This window comes from Lissotriton helveticus, chromosome 6, assembly GCF_964261635.1.
Source record: "Lissotriton helveticus chromosome 6, aLisHel1.1, whole genome shotgun sequence".
Taxonomy (NCBI): Eukaryota; Metazoa; Chordata; class Amphibia; order Caudata; family Salamandridae; genus Lissotriton; species Lissotriton helveticus.
This window is the reverse complement of record NC_136067.1, coordinates 1393332171-1393354096: the sequence shown is the minus strand read 5'-3', so window position 1 is coordinate 1393354096 and position 21926 is coordinate 1393332171. Positions and strand designations below refer to the sequence as shown.

Genomic DNA, 21926 nt, shown 5'->3' with positions numbered 1-21926 from the left:
ACGGTTAAATTGTTGCTGCATCTGGCTCACCACGGACAGAAAGGGTCCCTTTCCAAATTTCAATATTGCCGTCAGGAGGCCACCTACTTAGGTCACTTACTGTCAAAGGAGGGTAGGAGATTGACTCCTGAGCGCATCAGTACCATTGTTAAAAAGCCTATCCCTTAAACTCAAAAGGATGTGCACACTTTTATTGGCATTACTACTTATTGTCGGTACTGGATCCCTAACTATTCGTTGCTAACAACGCCTTTGCTAGCTTTAACCACTAAAGGTGTACATGAACCCTTGCCTTGGACGACTGAATGTCAGTAGTCTTTTGAGCAATTAAAAGTTGCACTTTGCTCTGCACCTGTGCTTGTTACGCCAGATTATACGAAGCCATTCGTGTTGTACATACATGAAACGTCTGGTTGTGTGCTCTCTGTTTTAACACAGGCCTTTGGAGGTGGGCAACGGCAGTGTGCGTATTTTTCTGTGCTTCTTGACCCTGTCGCAAGAGCCCTCCCGAGCTGTCTAAGAGCGGTTGCAGCTGTGTCCGTCTCGATAAGACAATCGGCTGGTCTCGTACTTGATACTGATCTCACAGTCATGGTGCCCCATGCCGTGGATACCCTTTTGAATAAGATTAAGACACAGCACCTCACGAATGTGCGTCTGACTGGTTATGAGTTAACTCTTTTTGCCCCCCATGTAACGATCAAAAGATGTGCCACTCTGAACCCAGCCATGTTCCTACCCCTCCCTTCTGACAGTGAGGAAATCGATATACATGATTGTTTCTTCCGGACAGAGGAAGAGACAAAAGGATGGGTAGACCTGACTTATGTTCCCTTATCTGACCTCCCCAGGGGACCTATATGTCGATGGCTCTAGTTTCAAGTTACCAGATGGCACTACAACAGCTGCATACGCAATAAAAACACTGCACAGAATAGTTGAGACGTCACAAGTTCCCTATCAGTCGGCCCAAGCTGCAGAGCTTGTTCCTCTTATTCGAGCCTGTGAGTTGAGTGAGGAACTGGCTGTCAATATCTCTACTGACAGTCAGTATGCCTTCGGAGTCTCCCATAATTTTGGATGACTCTGGGCGGAGTGAGGGTTTCTCACTTCCCTTGGGATGAGGATCCAGCACAGCCCCCTTATTCATAGGGTTCCATGTTTAAATATCGATAACATAAATATAGTTAACAAAAATATAGATGTAAAAATATCGACTACAAAAATATCGAATCCCTATACTTAAACAGGTAAGTTCAACAATATCGACTCAAAAATATAGATGTAAAAAATATAGATGTAAAAAATATTGACTTTAAAAAATAATATAACTTAAATTGAATAATTAAACAGTATTAATATTATTAACAAAATAAATTGAATTACATTTATATTTTAACTAATTATAACAAATAAACTTAATTTAATGAATATAAACACAATAAATGTGTACATATACATATATTTTCTTAAATTACATTTTATTATTATCTTTATTTAATTTATAAACTTTAATAATGATATAAAATAATATAAACACACATATATAACATTTTGAATAAAAAATAATATTCTATATTTAATTAACACATTAAAGTGTTAAAAAATAATAATACATACATTTAATAACAAAATACAAACAGTAGTGAAAACATTTGATAGCGAAGGGGTAACAATTACTATTCCCACTCCAGTAAGTGCAACAGTAGGGAAAACGTTGGATAGAGTAGTAGTAAAAATTACTATTCCCACTCCAGAGAGTGCAACAGTAGGGAAAACGTTGGATAGCGTAGGGGTAAAAATTACTATTCCCACTCCAGTGAGTGCAACAGTAGGGAAAGCTTTGGATAGCGTAGGAGTAAAAATTACTATTCCCACTCCAGAGAGTGCAACAGTAGGGAAAACGTTGGATAGCGTAGGGGCAAAAATTACTATAACCACTCCAGTCAGTGCAACAGTAGGGAAAGCGTTGGATAGCGTAGGAGTAAAAATTACTATTCCCACTCCAGAGAGTGCCACAGTAGGCAAAACGTTGGATAGCGTAGGGGTAAACATTACTATTCCCACTCCAAAGAGTGCAACAGTAGGGAAAGCGTTGGATAGCGTAGGGGTAAAAATTACTATTCCCACTCCAGAGGGTGCAACAGTAGGGAAAGCGTTGGATAGCGTAGGGGTAAAAATTACTATTCCCACTCCAAAGGGTGCAACAGTAGGGAAAGCGTTGGATAGCGTAGGGGTAAAAATTACTATTCCCACTCCAGTGAGTGCAACAGTAGGGAAAGCGCTGGATAGCTTAGGGGTAAAAATTACTATTCCCACTTCAGAGGGTGCAACAGTAGAGAAAGCGTTGGATAGCGTAGGGGTAAAAATTACTATTCCCACTCAAAAGGGTGCAACAGTAGGGAAAGCGTTGGATAGCGTAGGGGTACAAATTACTATTCCCACTCCAGTGAGTGCAACAGTAGGGAAAGCGTTGGATAGCGTAGGAGTAAAAATGACTATTCCCACTCCAGAGAGTGCAACAGTAGGGAAAACGTTGGATAGCGTAGGGGTACAAATTACTATTCCCACTCCAGAGAGTGCAACTGTAGGGAAAGCGCTGGATAGCGTAGGGGTAAAAATTACTATTCCCACTCCAGACAGTGCAACAGTATGAAAAGCGCTGGATAGCGTAGGGGTAAAATTACTATTCCCACTTTAGAGAGTGCAACAGTAGGGAAAACGTTGGATAGCGTAGGGGTAAAAATTACTCTTCCCACTCCAGAGAGTGCAACAGTAGGGAAAGCGTTGGATAGCGTAGGGGTAAAAATTACTATTCCCACTCCAGTGAGTGCAACAGTAGGGAAAGCGCTGGATAGCTTAGGGGTAAAAATTACTATTCCCACTCCAGTGAGTGCAACAGTAGGGAAAGCTTTGGATAGCGTAGGAGTAAAAATTACTATTCCCACTCCAGAGAGTGCAACAGTAGGGAAAACGTTGGATAGCGTAGTGGCAAAAATTACTATAACCACTCCAGTCAGTGCAACAGTAGGGAAAGCGTTGGATAGCGTAGGAGTAAAAATTACTATTCCCACTCCAGAGAGTGCAACAGTAGGCAAAACGTTGGATAGCGTAGGGGTAAACATTACTATTCCCACTCCAAAGAGTGCAACAGTAGGGAAAGCGTTGGATAGCGTAGGGGTAAAAATTACTATTCCCACTCCAGAGGGTGCAACAGTAGGGAAAGCGTTGGATAGCGTAGGGGTAAAAATTACTATTCCCACTCCAAAGGGTGCAACAGTAGGGAAAGCGTTGGATAGCGTAGGGGTAAAAATTACTATTCCCACTCCAGTGAGTGCAACAGTAGGGAAAGCGCTGGATAGCTTAGGGGTAAAAATTACTATTCCCACTTCAGAGGGTGCAACAGTAGAGAAAGCGTTGGATAGCGTAGGGGTAAAAATTACTATTCCCACTCAAAAGGGTGCAACAGTAGGGAAAGCGTTGGATAGCGTAGGGGTACAAATTACTATTCCCACTCCAGTGAGTGCAACAGTAGGGAAAGCGTTGGATAGCGTAGGAGTAAAAATGACTATTCCCACTCCAGAGAGTGCAACAGTAGGGAAAACGTTGGATAGCGTAGGGGTACAAATTACTATTCCCACTCCAGAGAGTGCAACTGTAGGGAAAGCGCTGGATAGCGTAGGGGTAAAAATTACTATTCCCACTCCAGACAGTGCAACAGTATGAAAAGCGCTGGATAGCGTAGGGGTAAAATTACTATTCCCACTTTAGAGAGTGCAACAGTAGGGAAAACGTTGGATAGCGTAGGGGTAAAAATTACTCTTCCCACTCCAGAGAGTGCAACAGTAGGGAAAGCGTTGGATAGCGTAGGGGTAAAAATTACTATTCCCACTCCAGTGAGTGCAACAGTAGGGAAAGCGCTGGATAGCTTAGGGGTAAAAATTACTATTCCCACTCCAGAGGGTGCAACAGTAGAGAAAGCGTTGGATAGCGTAGGGGTAAAAATTACTATTCCCACTCAAAAGGGTGCAACAGTAGGGAAAGCGTTGGATAGCGTAGGGGTACAAATTACTATTCCCACTCCAGTGAGTGCAACAGTAGGGAAAGCGTTGGATAGCGTAGGAGTAAAAATGACTATTCCCACTCCAGAGAGTGCAACAGTAGGGAAAATGTTGGATAGCGTAGGGGTAAAAATTACTATTCCCACTCCAGAGAGTGCAACAGTAGGGAAAGCGTTGGATAGCATAGGGGTAAAAATTATTATTCCCACTCCAGAGGGTGCAACAGTAGGGAAAGCGCTGGATAGCCTAGGGGTAAAAATTACTATTCCCACTCCAGACAGTGCAACAGTATGAAAAGCGCTGGATAGCGTAGGGGTAAAAATTACTATTCCCACTTTAGAAAGTGCAACAGTAGGGAAAACGTTGGATAGCGTAGGGGTAAAAATTACTATTCGCACTCCAGAGAGTGCAACAGTAGGGAAAGCGTTGGATAGCGTAGGGGTAAAAATTACTATTCCCACTCCAGAGAGTGCAACAGTAGGGAAAGCGTTGGATAGCGTAGGGGTTAAAATGACTATTCCCACTCCAGTGAGTACAATAGTAAGGAAAGCGCTGGAACACAAAACAATAAAAAAACTAACTATCAAATTTTTGTTTACATTTAATTTCCAATATAAACATAATTAATATATACATTTAAATATATTATTATTAACAAAGATAATAAACATTAATTAATTACACATTATTTAAAACTATAATATCCACCACACACACCTAAAATTAATTACACAATTACATTTAATATTTACTAATTAATTAATGAAATTAATGGTTTTTTTATTAATTAATTATTTAATTACCAGCTTTTACACCATATACACTTAAAAACACCACAACACACACCTAAAATTAATTACACATTTACAATTAATAATAACTAATTAATTATTGGTAATTAATTTAAAAATTATTTATTAATTAATCCATAATAAATTAATTAATTACCACCCTTCACACCATTTACACATATGAACTCCCCAACACACAACTAAAATTAATTAAACAATTAACATAATTAATTGTTAATTGACTAATTGAAATTAATTACCAACTAATTGTTACACTATTATTAATTAATTAACACATTAATTAATCAATTAATTTTATATAATTAAATTACTTCCCACCCTATTCCCCTATAAACCCACAACCCGCTACGGAAGTAATAACACAAAATTAAACATAAAAAACATTAATAACTAATACAATTCCAAAACATAATAAAATAACAAACAATTCTCATTTAAAACACTAAAATACATAACATTATTAATAAATCGATATTTTTGTAAACTATATTTTTGTAAACAATATTTATTACAACTATATTATTGTTATCGATATTACTTACCTGTCAGTCGATATTCTGGTCAAACTATATTTTTGTTGTCGATATTTGTTCCACTCGATATTTCTGCGAAGATATTAATGTCAGACGATATTTCTACGTCGATATTACTACTCTGCACCTATTCATAGGTCCTTGTCAGCTTTGATACTCCCCAAGAGATTAGTGATAATAAAGTGTAGTGCACACAGGAAAATTATTGATGATGTAAGTAAATGGAATACCTTTTCAGACCAGACAACTAAGGTGATAGCCTGAACGAAGATGAAAATGATGTCTGTAGCAGGTCCCTCTAGGTGGGTGCTCGAGGTTACCATGTTTGACGATACACTGGAAAATGTCAAGGAGATACAAAGAGAGGCAACTATTAAGGAATTAGCGCTATGGCAGGAAAGCACAGCACGTTTGGCCGAGGACGGGTGTTGGACTGATAAGTCAGGGAAACAGAGATGGATGTTACCAGATGCATACATCCTTCCCGTAGTCACCATTGTGCACAGGCCAGCTCATATTAGTGCTAAAGGTATTAGCAAGTTGTTGGACCCTGTATGGCAAATGATAATATGCCAAAAGCAGCTGCCCATTTGGTTAAATATTGTATGGTGTGTATGATGCACAATTCAGGAAAGGGGGATCCCCTACCCCACTGGGAAATTTTGCACCTCCCACTTTCCCTTTTGAGGTCCTCCAGCTGGATTATATAGAACTGGACCAAGTCAACAATTTTAAGTATGTGTTAGTGGTTGTCTGTGCATTCAGTAAATGGGTTGAGGCTTACCCCACCAAAGAGAACACAGCCATAGCGACTGCAAAAGTACTCCTGAAGGAGTTCTTTCCTCGTATCGGCTTGCCCCGTTTAATTTGGAGTGATAATGGAAGTCACTTCAATGCAAACGTTATCCAGTTAGTCTGTGAGGGACTGCATATCAGACAAAAGCTTCATGCTGCGAATCACCCCCAGTCTGCGGGATTGGTTGAGAAGTACAAAGGTACTCTCAAACTGAAATTAGCAAAGATTAAGGAGAGCACAGGGTTGCAGTGGCCAGATGCTTTACCATTAGCCCTTTTGTCCACAAGAATGGCAGCCCATTCTAGAACAGGACTGTCACCCTACGAGGTCGTGTTTGGGCGTCCGGCAAATGTTTGGGACATTCGCGATTTTGTCGTTTCTCAGAAATTGAATATCCTCTATTGGAGAGCTATTTGTATGAGTTAACGAAAAGTCTGCATTCTATTCACCAACAGATCCAGGACAGCCTCCCACCAGTATCCAAGGGGCCAGGCCACTACATTCGGCCTGCAGACTTCGTGTTAGTCCGAAATTTTCAGAGAAAGAAAAGTCTGGAGCCGAGGTGGAAGGGGCTGGTCCAGGTGCTCCTTCCCACACGCACTGCCATCAAGGTCGCCGGCCGAAAGAACTGGATACACTGCAAGCATTGCCGCAGAGTGCCTCTTAGTTTGCCCTATGATCAGTGGGTCCACAAGGGAATAGGGGACTCGGAGAGAGAGCGAGTCCCCCAGTCTGTTCCCTTTTCAGATGCCAAGCTACCGTGGACCCAAAAGGTCGAGAACAACGAGGTGCTGAATGCAGCGGTGTCCCCGGAGATTAAGGCAATTCGAGACCCCTCTTCTATTGGCTCCTATGAGTCTGAACACCTTTTTACTGACCCCTCTGTGCCTGGAGTAGCTAGGTACAATTTGCATCCTCAACGGAGGAAGAGTGCACCAAAGGAGAAGTCAGATTAGTAAGGATGGACTGCAGCAGTCAGCGTGTACCTTGCCTGTGGTACCAACAGTAGATTAGGGAGAGGTGAAACTGATGCATTGTTGACACATTGGACAGGATCGATTGAACGTGCTTCCCCGTAGGGAGGTGCGTTATCCTGGAGTACATGGGATTTCTTTAAGAGCTATCAAACAGCTCCACCGCCGGTGCTCAAAAGCGCCAACGTTGATGAACAATAGGAGTCTGCTAGTGAGGCTCTAACGAACACTGGGAACTCTTGTCTTTTGCTATTAGTCATCATTGCATCTGCTTTTCTCTGGTTATACAATGTATCTGTTTGGTCAGCCCATTACTGAGGAAGGACAGCCATTAGCACTGCCGCGCCCAGTGCGGGGTTGGTCCACGAAAAGTAAAATAGTTTTCGCATCCATAGTTGCTATTGCATTGATATTTGTGTTAGGGATATCTTGGTTTTTGGAAGAAAAGTATCCTGCACGTTCTTTGATTGGGACAACTCCCATCCCCCAAACACATGTTTGTTACTTTGACCCCTCAAAAAGGAGAACATCGGAAAACATACGCAGATAATGTATTTTGTTGCATCAGGCCCATGATACTTCCAATGCTAATAATTGTTGGATCTGTGGATTACTCCCCTCAGTTACACATAAGAGTAATGTTTTATTGTGAATGCCATTATCCTATCCAGGAAGTTGCGAAGGGGGGTTTGCACTGTTTTCTATGGTACATTATAATTTTAATTTCTCTGCTGTGAATATGACATCTGCTGACTCCTGCACTGTGTTAGAATATATATAATTTCCATCAAGTGTATACTCCCTCAAGGCTAGAAGAACAAGGGACCCCTGGTACATTGTCTTCAACAGCTTGCATGAATGTATATGAGCAGGTAAAGAATGCAACATGGCTTCGAAATGAAATGTTAGATTTCCAAGGGCTCAATGCCACTGAATACTTTCAATATTTCCAAACATGCAAAATTACTAAGGACAAAGACATGCCAGTACCAGTAGTCAACACAACAGCTGGTTTCTGTTGTTCGGGGAACAGGGAAGGTGTAAGTGAGAGAGAGTAATTGCAATTACACATATACGTTGAGTACGATTAGTAGCCCGCCTTTGCTCCCATCATATAATGTCTATTTTAGTTGTGGATCTAAAGCTTATGTTTGGCTTCCTAGGGGGTGGTCAGGTATATGCTATCTCTCGTTCCTTCTCCCCCCAGTGTGTATAGCACCGTCCAATTACCATTGTTTGCAGCGTAAGAGTGCATACCTGCCCCGAGTTAGAAGGGTTATTATTAATACAGAAGACATAGTTCAAACAGATACCACTTTGGAACAGTTCACAGATGCCATGAAAGGGATAGTACCTTTTTGGGGCCCCATGTCCAACAGCCTTAATATTTGTTGGCACACACGAGTTGTAGAAGGGGTCAATCATGCGACAGCAGGGATTCTGATGAATATCACAGCTGAGCTCCAGGCTATGAGGCTTGTTGCTTTACAAAACCGGATGGTGTTAGAAGTTATCCTTGCTGATCAGGGAGGGGCCTGTCTCGTCATTGGCAGTGGCTGTTGTGTATACATCCCATACCACGCCCCCAATGTATGTGCTGCCATACAGAAGTTACATAGGTTGTCATCCGATATACAGCAAGAGAATGGTACCTGGACCCTCTGTGGGTGGTTCTGGGGCATATTCGCATCCTGGGTTTGGAAGTTCCTTGCTTTTCTAACGATAGTTGCTGGTATTTTTTTGGGTAGATTTGTTTTTAGTTACTTCCTGAAACTTAGCAGATTTTTTTTATCTCAGCTGAACTGAGAGAGTGTTCCATAGTTTTGCCTATGATAGAGGCCTAGCCATCCCCTGCTTCACTTCACTTCCTTCTGTAAATACTATAGTGCCTATTCCAAAAGATTTTTAGTCCAACTGATTAGAGCTTGTGGTATTAGAAGGCGTGCTGAGGCTTTGTTGTACCTGCAGTCACTGAACTCCCCTACAATATGCAGCAGTTTCTGTTGATTTTTAAAGAGTGCCTTCGCCAAGAAAAAACAAATGATTTTTGAACAGCTTGAGGCTGTGTGCTGTTCTTTTCACATGTTTTTACACCAAATGTTTTATGACTTATTTATCCATGTGCTGATTGTTTTAGCTCTGGACTTGTTTTAATTATGTTTTTTATATTTGTACTAGGGCTTTATGGCTGTGTTTTACTGCTGAAATAAAGATTTGATGATGATGAAACTGATAGTAGGAGAGACCAAGCATACAAACTTTAAAACTTTCACATGCAATACACAGCACTATATATACACTATTACATGTCATGTTGGCCCCATCATTAATACGTCAGAATAATCTAGCAGGAACACCTAAGGGCATCATACAAAAGTGGAAGGGAGATACCCAATATCAATAAATATAGACCAACAGCATTACAGACCAGACAAAGAAGATCAATTGTGTGGCTGTTGCTTATGACTCTAAACATGAGGGTAGAGAAGGAAATTGGGTTTTAAAATGGTGTAAATGTGAAACATTTTAGGTCAGTAAATTACATGCAGCTATGGAAGGAATATATAAGGAGAAATAATTTCTATTCTTTTCTAAAAAAAATCCTTATTTATATATCAAAACAATTTCACCGCTTTTATCTGCACGCCTTTTGACTCTGTAAATTATTCATATCACATTTTTGACCATTCAACTAAGCAGTATTGAGCTTGGATTAATATTTAGCAGCATTGAGTGGTTCTAGCAAATAGTTTATAAACTTGACCAATTCTACTGGTGAACAAATAATGCACTTACAGGAAACAGAGGGGCCACATGTATCATCATTGCAATTTTCTGCAAATCACAATTAAGTAATCGCTATTTCTAACGCATGAAACTCCATGAGTTTAATTTAGCGATTCCTAGTGGGTCGCAAATTGACCTACCTCATGAATAATAATGAGGTAGGTCGCAATTTGTGACCCATTAGGAATCACTAAAATAATGATGCTGGTGGCCTGGTGGGGTCAGCAGACCACCATGTCTGGGAATTCTTTTAAATAAAAACTATATTTTTTAAAAATTCAGCCCATTTTCCTTAAAGGAAAGTGGGTTACATTTGAAAAAAAAAGTAATTTTTTTTAATTGTTTAAGAGCTTAAGAGTAAGGGTGAGCGGTAAATTCTGTTCCGCTCACGGAATCTTGCGAAATGTTGGCAATTCTACATCCTGCTCAAAACGCGGAATTGCTGAAAATTCCGTGATCCGCGGCGTACCGGAATTCGTGGGCATTGGTGAGTTTTGAGGAGAGGTATTGCACAAAACTGTGACATCTTTGGATAAATATGCTGGGCAGTTTTCTTTCTGGCATGTCGCTCCTGTCACAAAAATTAAACCTCAACAGGAAGCACTGTGCCACTTACAGATAAAGCAGGTGCCCGAGTTGAAGCCCAAATTCAGTAACGCATTAATCAGCCCCAAATATTTGTGAGCACGGTCGAGGCTGGGTAGGTGTGCTTTGTTCTCCCCATATCTACAGTCAAAAATTAGTTGTGATTCTTGATGGAAGTCTTCGCATCCATGAGTTTCTCAAGCGCAATCCACTTGTAGTTCCTGTGACCAGGAGGTTCTTTCTCCTCATCTGCTGCTCTGTTGGGTCTCTGACCCTTTATAAACAACAGGCATTTGAACTCGCATAGAAGCCCCGCCCCTCACACACGCCAGCGGTATGCAACGTCTTCCCGCCCATTACCCACTATGATGGACAGCTCACTCAAGGGACCCCTGCGCCTTTCGTCACGGTGGCAAAGTTAGAGGCACACATGGTCACTAGAGACAACTCTTCTGGCCCTGCCTTTATGCAGCGATGGTGTAGGAAAGGCACTATACATTTACCCAACGAGGTAGCACTTACTGATTAGCTAGTAGTACTCCAGTTGAGTAGAGGTATTGCACAAAACTGTGGCATCTTCTTGGAATATTATGTGCTGCTGGGCAGGTTTCATTCTGTCACGTCGCTCCTGTTACCAAAATTAAACCTCAACAGGAAGCACTTACAGATATAAAGCAGGTGCCCGAGTTGAAGCTCAAATTCAGTAATGCATTAATCAACCCAAAATATATGTGAGGACGGTCAAGGCTGGGCAGGTGTGCTTTTTCTCCCCATATCTACCGTCAAAAATTAGCTGTGATCCTCAATGGAGGTCTTTGCATCCATGACTTTCTCAAGCGCAATCCCCATGTAGTTCCTGTGACAAGGAGGTTCTTTCTCCTCATCTGCTCCTCTGATCGGTCTCTGACCTTTTACAAACAAGAATCCTGACAAGACGGAGCTTGTCCTCACAGGTGGTCCCTCTAATCCCTGGTCCCCAACTAACTGGCCCCTTTCTCTTGGAACCCCCCCTCTCCCAGTTCCTTCTGTTCGCACTCTTGGCATTAAGGTCAGCAATGACCTTTCCATGCATTCCCAAGTTAGCTCCGTAATTTCATCTTGTTTTCTATCCCTCCGTCTCATCCGTAAAATCTCCCGTTTCTTCTCCACCGACGCCCTCAAATCCATCATCACGGCCCTCATCACCTCCCGCCTTGATTACGGGAACGGCCTCTATACCGGTATCCCTGCCTTTGAAATGCGCCGGCTTCAGGCCATCCAAAATCAGGCCGCCCGGCTCATTTTTCACCTCCCCAAATTCTCTCACATCACGCCTGTTCTCAAGTCCCTTCACTGGCTTCCTGTACGCTTTCGCTCCTCTTTCAAATTAGCATGCTTAGCCTTTCTTGCCTACACTCATTCCGCCCCTCTTTTTATTGTTTCTTTGATCACTCCCTACAACCCAGCTCGCACTCTTTGTTCGTCATCTTTACTCCTTCTTCAAGTCCCCCGCTACCGTAAAGCCCGAATCGGCGGCACCCGTTTCTCGGTTTTGGCCCCCCAGTTTTGGAATAGTCTTCCATTATCCATTCGATCGATCCCCACTTACTCTTCCTTCCGCAAAGCTTTAAAAACTTTTCTTTTTCTCCAGGCTTTCCCCGGCTAGTTCCTCTGGTTGCAGTGTAGAATCCGATTTCCCCCCCCCCCAGCGCCAGGAAGCCGCTTGGCCACAGTGCGCTTAATCAAGTTTCTTTTTCATTTCATTTCATTTAATTTAATTTCATTTCAAGAGGCATGTGATTATGAGCTCGCATAGAAGTCCCGCCCCACACACACTAGCGGTATGCAAAGTCTTCCCACCCTTTACCCACTATGATGGACAGCTCACTCAAGGAACCACGGCGCCTTTCGGCACGGTTGCAAAATTACAGACACACATGGTCACTGCTGGAGACAACAATTCTTCTGTCTGCACAGCAAATCTGTGAGCTCGCGGAATTCCACGTGCTCGCGGAGGTTTTTTTTGCCATTTCGCGGAACTTTGCGTAGAGCGACTACGCAAATTTCGCCCACCCCTACAGCAGGCAGTGGTGTGTGGTCCACTGCCTGCTCTGAAAAAACGTTTTCACTACCATTCCCAAAGGGGAAGGTGCCCCTAGAAGGCACCTTCCTGTTTGCAAATGGAATATCACCTACTTGAAGTAGGCAGTAAAATGCGAATGTTTTGCGACTGCATTTGGGTCGCAAAATATTCTTACCTACCACTGCAATTTGGTATTAGGAAGTGACACCCTAAACAGACACCCATTCCTAATACCTATTTGGAATGTATTAGCAATTTTAAATTGCAATTCGGTAACATCTTACCGATCACAAATTGGAATTCATACATACCAAAATTCATTTTACTTGTAGCAAACGGCACAATTATGCAAATCGAACCGTGTGCGACCAGTAAAATGCATGAAGCATGTTGCCCATAGGACCTAAAATATATTGCAATCAAAGTTTTTACTTATTCAGAGGACAGTTCTTTCAGTATGCTACTGGGATATATGGTGTGAACGTAGAATTTTTAAAAAACATTTTGGAGATAAGTGTCTTAAAAAAGCTTGCAATTCACAACCGCGGCCCGTGCAGGTAAGCGCGGTGGGGTGGGGCATGGGGGAATTTGACAGACAAAAACAAGGGAAAATTAATTATTTATTTAATTTCCTCCCCAAATCTCTTCTGTCGAAATCCCCCCACCCGGGCCCCACAGCACTTACCTGTACGGGCCGCGGCTGGCAATTCACCAGAGCAATCTCGGTGGGAGAAAATTACCGATCTTGACATACAGCCACAAGACTGTGAGGGAGCAGTCATATTGGGTTGGGCTATAGCAGTTATACTCAAAGTACGGCCGGGGTGACCATCATATGTGGCCCCTCTAGTGCACAGCAGCACAAGCTGTTGTTTAGTTGCTGAACACTAAAAATAATGTTAAATAAACAGGCAAGCATTTATTAACCTGCAAATAAATGCTTGCTTGTTTATTTAAATTTTTTTTAGACCTCCTTACACAATCCTTGACCCACCCAGACACCCTACCGCCACCATGCTGGCATCAGTGCAGCCCTCGGATCGACCAAACAAACTGATACCAGGTGGTAGAGTCCATTTTAGAACAAGCATTGGCATAGCCAATAGGTCTTGCCTTTGGGAACTTCTAAGTGATTACCCACGCAGCACACCATCGCTTATGCACCAACATGAACAGCAGTTATCTCCAGCACTTGAAGCACCTCTCTAGCCTGCAGAATACTACAGCGCCTCTTTTGCTTCAAAAAAAGTGACTATGTGGCAACATAAAATGCCTGTAGCATGGACGACTCCATTCACTCTTTAAAATTAGTTTTCAATTATTGCCTTCCTTTGTTCTTTATATAAATCTCTGAGTGCTGAGGTTCCGGAGAGAGGAACCCTGAAGCTGCAATTCTCCAGGGGGAAAGGAGAATAAAATCCAAAAAATCAAGTTCTTCGGGGCCCAGTCCTATCCTCCCTGGTGACAGACTACATCAGAATAGGAAGAGAGAAGGAGGCGGGCGAAGAGATGAGTGTCTGGGCTGCTGTGCCAAACTCCATATTTCTTGGTTGGGGGAGGGAAAGTACAGTAGTAATCACACACCGCAAAAAGTGAGGGTAAAACTGGAGACAGTGCAGCGTCTGCGAAAGTTGAGGAGAAGGAGCATCTTGAAAATGATTTGTCTCTGTTTCTATCTGTGTCATTATGGGCACCCTTTTCAAAGGAGAAGAGCTGAAGACCGCTTAAGCTCCCTGTCTCATTCAATGATCGCAATAGTAGTGAGGCAGGGGTGGGTGGCCTCGGAAGTGCGAATACCCTCCTAAGAAACTGTGTACAAAGTGATATCGAGCCGAATTGAGTACCCAATGATAAATGAATTGCACTAATAATTAGGTCCTAAAAATAGGCAATGATATGGACAAAACAATTTTTGAATCCTCTGAAATGATAATTTGCTTTTGCTAATACCTAGCACTGTATTTAACAAGTGCCAAGTATTTCCTCGGACAGTCTTTTTGTGTGCATTCCCCTGCTGAGCTGTTACAGATTGTTTTGATATAATGCGTTGTGCGGCAGGGCAACAGTCATAATACAAAACACCCCGTAAACAACAAAACAATTCTTTCAGGTGTGTCAAATACCCAACGGGAGTCAGGTATGAAAGGTACACACACACCTCTACTGTTTTAATGCACAACAATCCCACATCAGTGGAATAGGTCACACCTGAAGCTAACAAGTAGATAGTAACCTGTCCCACAAGGAATGCAGTTGACACCCTGCGCGCCGCTGCTCGCTCCCACAGGCAAAACGCTGTGGTAGTGAACATTACAGATAGTAACCTGACCCACGAGGAATGCAGCTGCCACCCTGTGCGCCAGTGCTCGTTCCTGCAGGCAAAACGCCTTGGGAGTGAACATTACAAAAGAGGTGGGACATGCACCCGCCTTTAGCCATTGGCGTGCTTTCATTATTGCAAGACACATGCAAAAGCCAATCCAATGTGTGGAAAGAGTCAGACCCACACGGAGTAGACACAAGAAGCCTCGCAGAGCAGCACATGCACGCTGCTAGGCTTGACCTAAAAAGAGCACTCACATATTGAAGCCTGTGTGCCCTCTAGTCTAGAGCCTTTACAACGGTAAGACAGGTAAGGGAGAATTGACGTTGAATTAAAGGGGAAAGGCAGTAAAAGGAAAACAGTTTGGGATAGTGTTTTATTCTAATTTGTGCTCTTAAGTATACAACTATGGATAATCAGTTACCTTTTGGCAAATAAGCTAGGCACATGAACTTATAAATGTTTGAATGCCTAAACACGAGTCAGCCAAATTTAACATGTAATGGGCTTCATTTAAGTTTACTTAATACTATTTTTATTAAACCTTCATATAAATACTGCAAATCCAAATAAGGGTGTGATATCTAAAAATAAGACAAACTGTGGAAAGCGTATTTTGTGCACTGTAAACTTCATTCTGCTTCGTATAGAAATGTATTATGTTAGGTCACAATTGAAACCCAGACCAATTGCTGTAATTGAGAGGAATATAACATTTTACTTTAAATGCATTAACGTGGAAATATAACATTACCAGTAATATAGAAGAAACAGGAAGTTTGGCAGTGAAATAGCCAACTGGATCCCCTGCCAAGTTGGAATGAAGTAGGCAACCCCAGGTATCAGCATGACTCCGAGAGTGAAAAACATCTGAACTACAATCCCAACGATTCTTCGCTGCTCTGAGCCAACCAGTTCTGTCACTACGAAACAAGAAAAAACAAGCATTTGCAATGCAATAGGTCTTGCATTAATTAAGTTTGAGCTATTGGCATTGCTAAATATTGCAACACCAATTGCAACAAAAGTCTATTAATTGTAGGCCCAAAAAATGTGTATTTATTTTTGTAGCAATGTTGTCATGCTGCGCTTTAGATGAATATGTTTAAAAGTAGAGTGTGCCATACTGCGTTTGCTACAATAGTGAATTGTGAATGCATTAACAATCAATGTGTGCACTGATGGCTGGTGGTGTGTGTGCCTGTAGAAATTGTGCACTGATGGCTGGAGGTGTGTGTGCCTGGTGGAAGTGTGCACTGCCGGCTGGTGGTGTGTGTGCCTGGTGGAAGTGTGCACTGACGGCTGGTGGTGTGTGTGCCTGGTGAAAGCATGCACTGACAGCTGGTGGTGTGTGCCTGGTGAAAGCATGCACTTACGGCTGGTGGTGTGTGTGTGTGTGCCTGGTGTGTGTGTGTGCCTGGTGAAAGCATGCACTGACGGCTGGTGGTGTGTGTGTGTCTGGTGAAAGGGTGCACTGACGGCTGGTGGTGTGTGTGTGCCTGGTGAAAGCGTGCACTGATGACTTATGGTGTCTGTGTCCGGTGAAAGTGTGCACTGACGGTGTGGTTGTGTGTGTGTGGTTGTGTGTGTGGTTGTGTGTGTGGTTGTATGTGTGGTTGTGTGTGTGGTTGTGAGTGTGTGGTGTGGTTGTGTGTGAGTGGTGCGTGTGTGTAGTTTGTAGTGTTTTGTGTGGTGTTTTGTGTGTGTGTGGTGTTTGTGTGTGCGTGTTGTTGTGTGTTTGTGGTGTTGTGTGTGTGGTGTTGTGTTTGTGTGTGTGTGGTGTTGTGTGTTTGTGTGTGGTGTTGTGTGTGTGTGCGGTGTTGTGTGTGTGTGTGGTGTTTGTGTATGCGTGTTGTTGTGTGTTTGTGGTGTTGTGTGTGTGGTGTTGTGTTTGTGTGTGTGTGGTGTTGTGTGTTTGTGTGTGGTGTTGTGTGTGTGTGTGCGGTGTTGTGTGTGTGTGTGTGTGTGCGGTGTTGTGTTTGTTGTGTGTGTCTTTGTGATGTGTGTGGGTGTGTGTGTGGTGTTCTGTGTGTGTCTGTGTGGTGTTGTGTGCATGTTGTGTTGTGTGTGTGTGTGTGGTGTGGTGTTGTGTGTGTGTGTGGTATTTGTGTGTGTGTGTGGTGTTGTGTGTGTGTGTGGTGCTTTGTGTGTATGTGGTGTTGTGTTTGTGTGTGTGGTGTGTGTGTGGTGTTGTGTGTGTGTGGTGATGTGTGTGTTTGGGGTGGTGTGGTGTTGTGTGTGTGTGGTGTTTGTGTGTGTGTGTGTGGTGCTGTGTGTGTGTGGTGTTGTGTGTGTGTGGTGTTGTGTTTGTGTGTGTGATGTTGTGTGTGTGTATGCAGTGTTGTGTGTGTATGCGGTGTTGTGTGTGTGGTGTTGTGTGTGTGTGGTGTTTGTATGTGTGTGTGGTGTTGTGCTTGTGTGTGTGTGTGTGTGTGTGGTGTTGTGTGTGTGTGTAGTGTTGTGTTTGTGTGTGTGTGTGCAGTGTTGTGTGTGTGGTGTTGTGTTTGTGTGTGGTGTTGTGTGTGTGGTGTTGTGTGTTTGTGTGTGTGTGTGTGCAGTGTTGTGTGTGTGTGGTGTTGTGTGTGTGTGGTGTTATGTCTGTGTGTGGTGTTGTGTGTGTGGTGTTGTGTGTGTGGTGTTGTGTGTGTGTGTGGTGTTGTGTTTGTGTGTGTGTGTGTGGTGTTGTGTTTGTGTGTGTGGTGTGTGTGTGTGCAGTGTTGTGGGTGTGCGGTGTTGTGTGTGTGTGGTGTTGTATCTGTGTGTGGTGTTGTGTGTGTGTGCTACTGTGTGTGTGTGGTGTTGTGTGTGTGGTGCTGTGTGTGTGTGTAGTGTTGTGTGTGTGTGTGTGTGGTGTTGTGTTTGTGTGTGTGGTGTTGTGTCTGTGTGTGGTGTTGTGTGTGTGTGTGCAGTGTTGTGTGTGTGTGTGTGGTGTTGTGTGTGTGTGGTGTTATGTCTGCGTGTGGTGTTGTGTGTGTGTGTTGTTGTGTGGTGTTGTGTTTGTGTTTGTGTGTGTGGTGTGTGTGTGTGTGTGTGCAGTGTTGTGGGTGTGCGGTGTTGTGTGTGTGTAGTGTTGTATCTGTGTGTGGTGTTGTGTGTGTGTGGTATTGTGTGTGTGGTGTTGTGCGTGGTGCTGTGTGTGTGTGTGGTGTTGTGTGTGTGTGTGTGGTGTTGTGTGTGGTTTTGTGTGTGTGTGTGTGTGTGGTGTTGTGTGTATGTGTGGTGTTGTGTGTGTGTTTGGTGGTGTGGTGTTGTGTTTGTGTGTGTGTGGTGTGGTGTGTGGTGTGGTGTGTGTGTGTGTGTGTGTGTGTGGTGTGGTGTGGTGTGTTTGTGTGTTTGTGTGTGTGTGGTGTTGGGGGTGTGTGTGTGGTGTTTTGTGTATGTGTGGTGTTGTGTATTTGTGTGTGGTGTTGTGTGTTTGTGTGTGTGTGTGTGCAGTGTTGTGTGTGTGTGGTGTTGTGTGTGTGTGGTGTTATGTCTGTGTGTGGTGTTGTGTGTGTGGTGTTGTGTGTGTGGTGTTGTGTGTGTGTGTGGTGTTGTGTTTGTGTGTGGTGTTGTGTTTGTGTGTGTGTGTGTGGTGTTGTGTTTGTGTGTGTGGTGTGTGTGTGTGCAGTGTTGTGGGTGTGCAGTGTTGTGTGTGTGTGGTGTTGTATCTGTGTGTGGTGTTGTGTGTGTGTGCTACTGTGTGTGTGTGGTGTTGTGTGTGTGGTGCTGTGTGTGTGTGTGGTGTTGTGTGTGTGTGTGTGTGGTGTTGTGTTTGTGAGTGTGGTGTTGTGTCTGTGTGTGGTGTTGTGTGTGTGTGTGTGCAGTGTTGTGTGTGTGTGTGTGTGTGGTTGTGAGTGTGTGGTGTGGTTGTGTGTGAGTGGTGCGTGTGTGTAGTTTGTAGTGTTGTGTGTGGTGTTTTGTGTGTGTGTGGTGTTTGTGTGTGCGTGTTGTTGTGTGTTTGTGGTGTTGTGTGTGTGGTGTTGTGTTTGTGTGTGTGTGGTGTTGTGTGTTTGTGTGTGGTGTTGTGTGTGTGTGCGGTGTTGTGTGTGTGTGTGGTGTTTGTGTATGCGTGTTGTTGTGTGTTTGTGGTGTTGTGTGTGTGGTGTTGTGTTTGTGTGTGTGTGGTGTTGTGTGTTTGTGTGTGGTGTTGTGTGTGTGTGTGCGGTGTTGTGTGTGTGTGTGTGTGTGCGGTGTTGTGTTTGTTGTGTGTGTCTTTGTGATGTGTGTGGGTGTGTGTGTGGTGTTCTGTGTGTGTCTGTGTGGTGTTGTGTGCATGTTGTGTTGTGTGTGTGTGTGTGGTGTGGTGTTGTGTGTGTGTGTGGTATTTGTGTGTGTGTGTGGTGTTGTGTGTGTGTGTGGTGCTTTGTGTGTATGTGGTGTTGTGTTTGTGTGTGTGGTGTGTGTGTGGTGTTGTGTGTGTGTGGTGATGTGTGTGTTTGGGGTGGTGTGGTGTTGTGTGTGTGTGGTGTTTGTGTGTGTGTGTGTGGTGCTGTGTGTGTGTGGTGTTGTGTGTGTGTGGTGTTGTGTTTGTGTGTGTGATGTTGTGTGTGTGTATGCAGTGTTGTGTGTGTATGCGGTGTTGTGTGTGTGGTGTTGTGTGTGTGTGGTGTTTGTATGTGTGTGTGGTGTTGTGCTTGTGTGTGTGTGTGTGTGTGGTGTTGTGTGTGTGTGTAGTGTTGTGTTTGTGTGTGTGTGTGCAGTGTTGTGTGTGTGGTGTTGTGTTTGTGTGTGGTGTTGTGTGTGTGGTGTTGTGTGTTTGTGTGTGTGTGTGTGCAGTGTTGTGTGTGTGTGGTGTTGTGTGTGTGTGGTGTTATGTCTGTGTGTGGTGTTGTGTGTGTGGTGTTGTGTGTGTGGTGTTGTGTGTGTGTGTGGTGTTGTGTTTGTGTGTGTGTGTGTGGTGTTGTGTTTGTGTGTGTGGTGTGTGTGTGTGCAGTGTTGTGGGTGTGCGGTGTTGTGTGTGTGTGGTGTTGTATCTGTGTGTGGTGTTGTGTGTGTGTGCTACTGTGTGTGTGTGGTGTTGTGTGTGTGGTGCTGTGTGTGTGTGTAGTGTTGTGTGTGTGTGTGTGTGGTGTTGTGTTTGTGTGTGTGGTGTTGTGTCTGTGTGTGGTGTTGTGTGTGTGTGTGCAGTGTTGTGTGTGTGTGTGTGGTGTTGTGTGTGTGTGGTGTTATGTCTGCGTGTGGTGTTGTGTGTGTGTGTTGTTGTGTGGTGTTGTGTTTGTGTTTGTGTGTGTGGTGTGTGTGTGTGTGTGTGCAGTGTTGTGGGTGTGCGGTGTTGTGTGTGTGTAGTGTTGTATCTGTGTGTGGTGTTGTGTGTGTGTGGTATTGTGTGTGTGGTGTTGTGCGTGGTGCTGTGTGTGTGTGTGGTGTTGTGTGTGTGTGTGTGGTGTTGTGTGTGGTTTTGTGTGTGTGTGTGTGTGTGGTGTTGTGTGTATGTGTGGTGTTGTGTGTGTGTTTGGTGGTGTGGTGTTGTGTTTGTGTGTGTGTGGTGTGGTGTGTGGTGTGGTGTGTGTGTGTGTGTGTGTGTGGTGTGGTGTGGTGTGTTTGTGTGTTTGTGTGTGTGTGGTGTTGGGGGTGTGTGTGTGGTGTTTTGTGTATGTGTGGTGTTGTGTATTTGTGTGTGGTGTTGTGTGTTTGTGTGTGTGTGTGTGCAGTGTTGTGTGTGTGTGGTGTTGTGTGTGTGTGGTGTTATGTCTGTGTGTGGTGTTGTGTGTGTGGTGTTGTGTGTGGTGTTGTGTGTGTGTGTGGTGTTGTGTTTGTGTGTGGTGTTGTGTTTGTGTGTGTGTGTGTGGTGTTGTGTTTGTGTGTGTGGTGTGTGTGTGTGCAGTGTTGTGGGTGTGCAGTGTTGTGTGTGTGTGTGGTGTTGTATCTGTGTGTGGTGTTGTGTGTGTGTGCTACTGTGTGTGTGTGGTGTTGTGTGTGTGGTGCTGTGTGTGTGTGTGGTGTTGTGTGTGTGTGTGTGTGGTGTTGTGTTTGTGAGTGTGGTGTTGTGTCTGTGTGTGTGGTTGTGTGTGTGGTTGTGTGTGTGGTTGTATGTGTGGTTGTGTGTGTGGTTGTGAGTGTGTGGTGTGGTTGTGTGTGAGTGGTGCGTGTGTGTAGTTTGTAGTGTTGTGTGTGGTGTTTTGTGTGTGTGTGGTGTTTGTGTGTGCGTGTTGTTGTGTGTTTGTGGTGTTGTGTGTGTGGTGTTGTGTTTGTGTGTGTGTGGTGTTGTGTGTTTGTGTGTGGTGTTGTGTGTGTGTGCGGTGTTGTGTGTGTGTGTGGTGTTTGTGTATGCGTGTTGTTGTGTGTTTGTGGTGTTGTGTGTGTGGTGTTGTGTTTGTGTGTGTGTGGTGTTGTGTGTTTGTGTGTGGTGTTGTGTGTGTGTGTGCGGTGTTGTGTGTGTGTGTGTGTGTGTGTGCGGTGTTGTGTTTGTTGTGTGTGTCTTTGTGATGTGTGTGGGTGGGTGTGTGGTGTTCTGTGTGTGTCTGTGTGGTGTTGTGTGCATGTTGTGTTGTGTGTGTGTGTGTGGTATTTGTGTGTGTGTGTGGTGTTGTGTGTGTGTGCGGTGCTTTGTGTGTATGTGGTGTTGTGTTTGTGTGTGTGGTGTGTGTGTGGTGTTGTGTGTGTGTGGTGATGTGTGTGTTTGGGGTGGTGTGGTGTTGTGTGTGTGTGGTGTTTGTGTGTGTGTGTGTGGTGCTGTGTGTGTGTGGTGTTGTGTGTGTGTGGTGTTGTGTTTGTGTGTGTGATGTTGTGTGTGTGTATGCAGTGTTGTGTGTGTATGCGGTGTTGTGTGTGTGGTGTTGTGTGTGTGTGGTGTTTGTATGTGTGTGTGGTGTTGTGCTTGTGTGTGTGTGTGTGGTGTTGTGTGTGTGTGTAGTGTTGTGTTTGTGTGTGTGTGTGCAGTGTTGTGTGTGTGGTGTTGTGTTTGTGTGTGGTGTTGTGTGTGTGGTGTTGTGTGTTTGTGTGTGTGTGTGTGTGCAGTGTTGTGTGTGTGTGGTGTTGTGTGTGTGTGGTGTTATGTCTGTGTGTGGTGTT

General features: G+C 43.9%; 1 protein-coding gene across 1 annotated transcript in view; it reads right to left on the bottom strand.

Moving 5' to 3' along the window:
- Positions 1-21926, bottom strand: part of SLC22A3 (solute carrier family 22 member 3) — an 858705-nt gene that overhangs the window by 297018 nt on the left and 539761 nt on the right. Inside the window, exon 4 of the mRNA XM_078649172.1 lies at positions 15688-15856. Coding sequence (XP_078505298.1) covers positions 15688-15856 — 169 coding nt within the window. The remainder of the gene's footprint in view (positions 1-15687; positions 15857-21926) is intronic.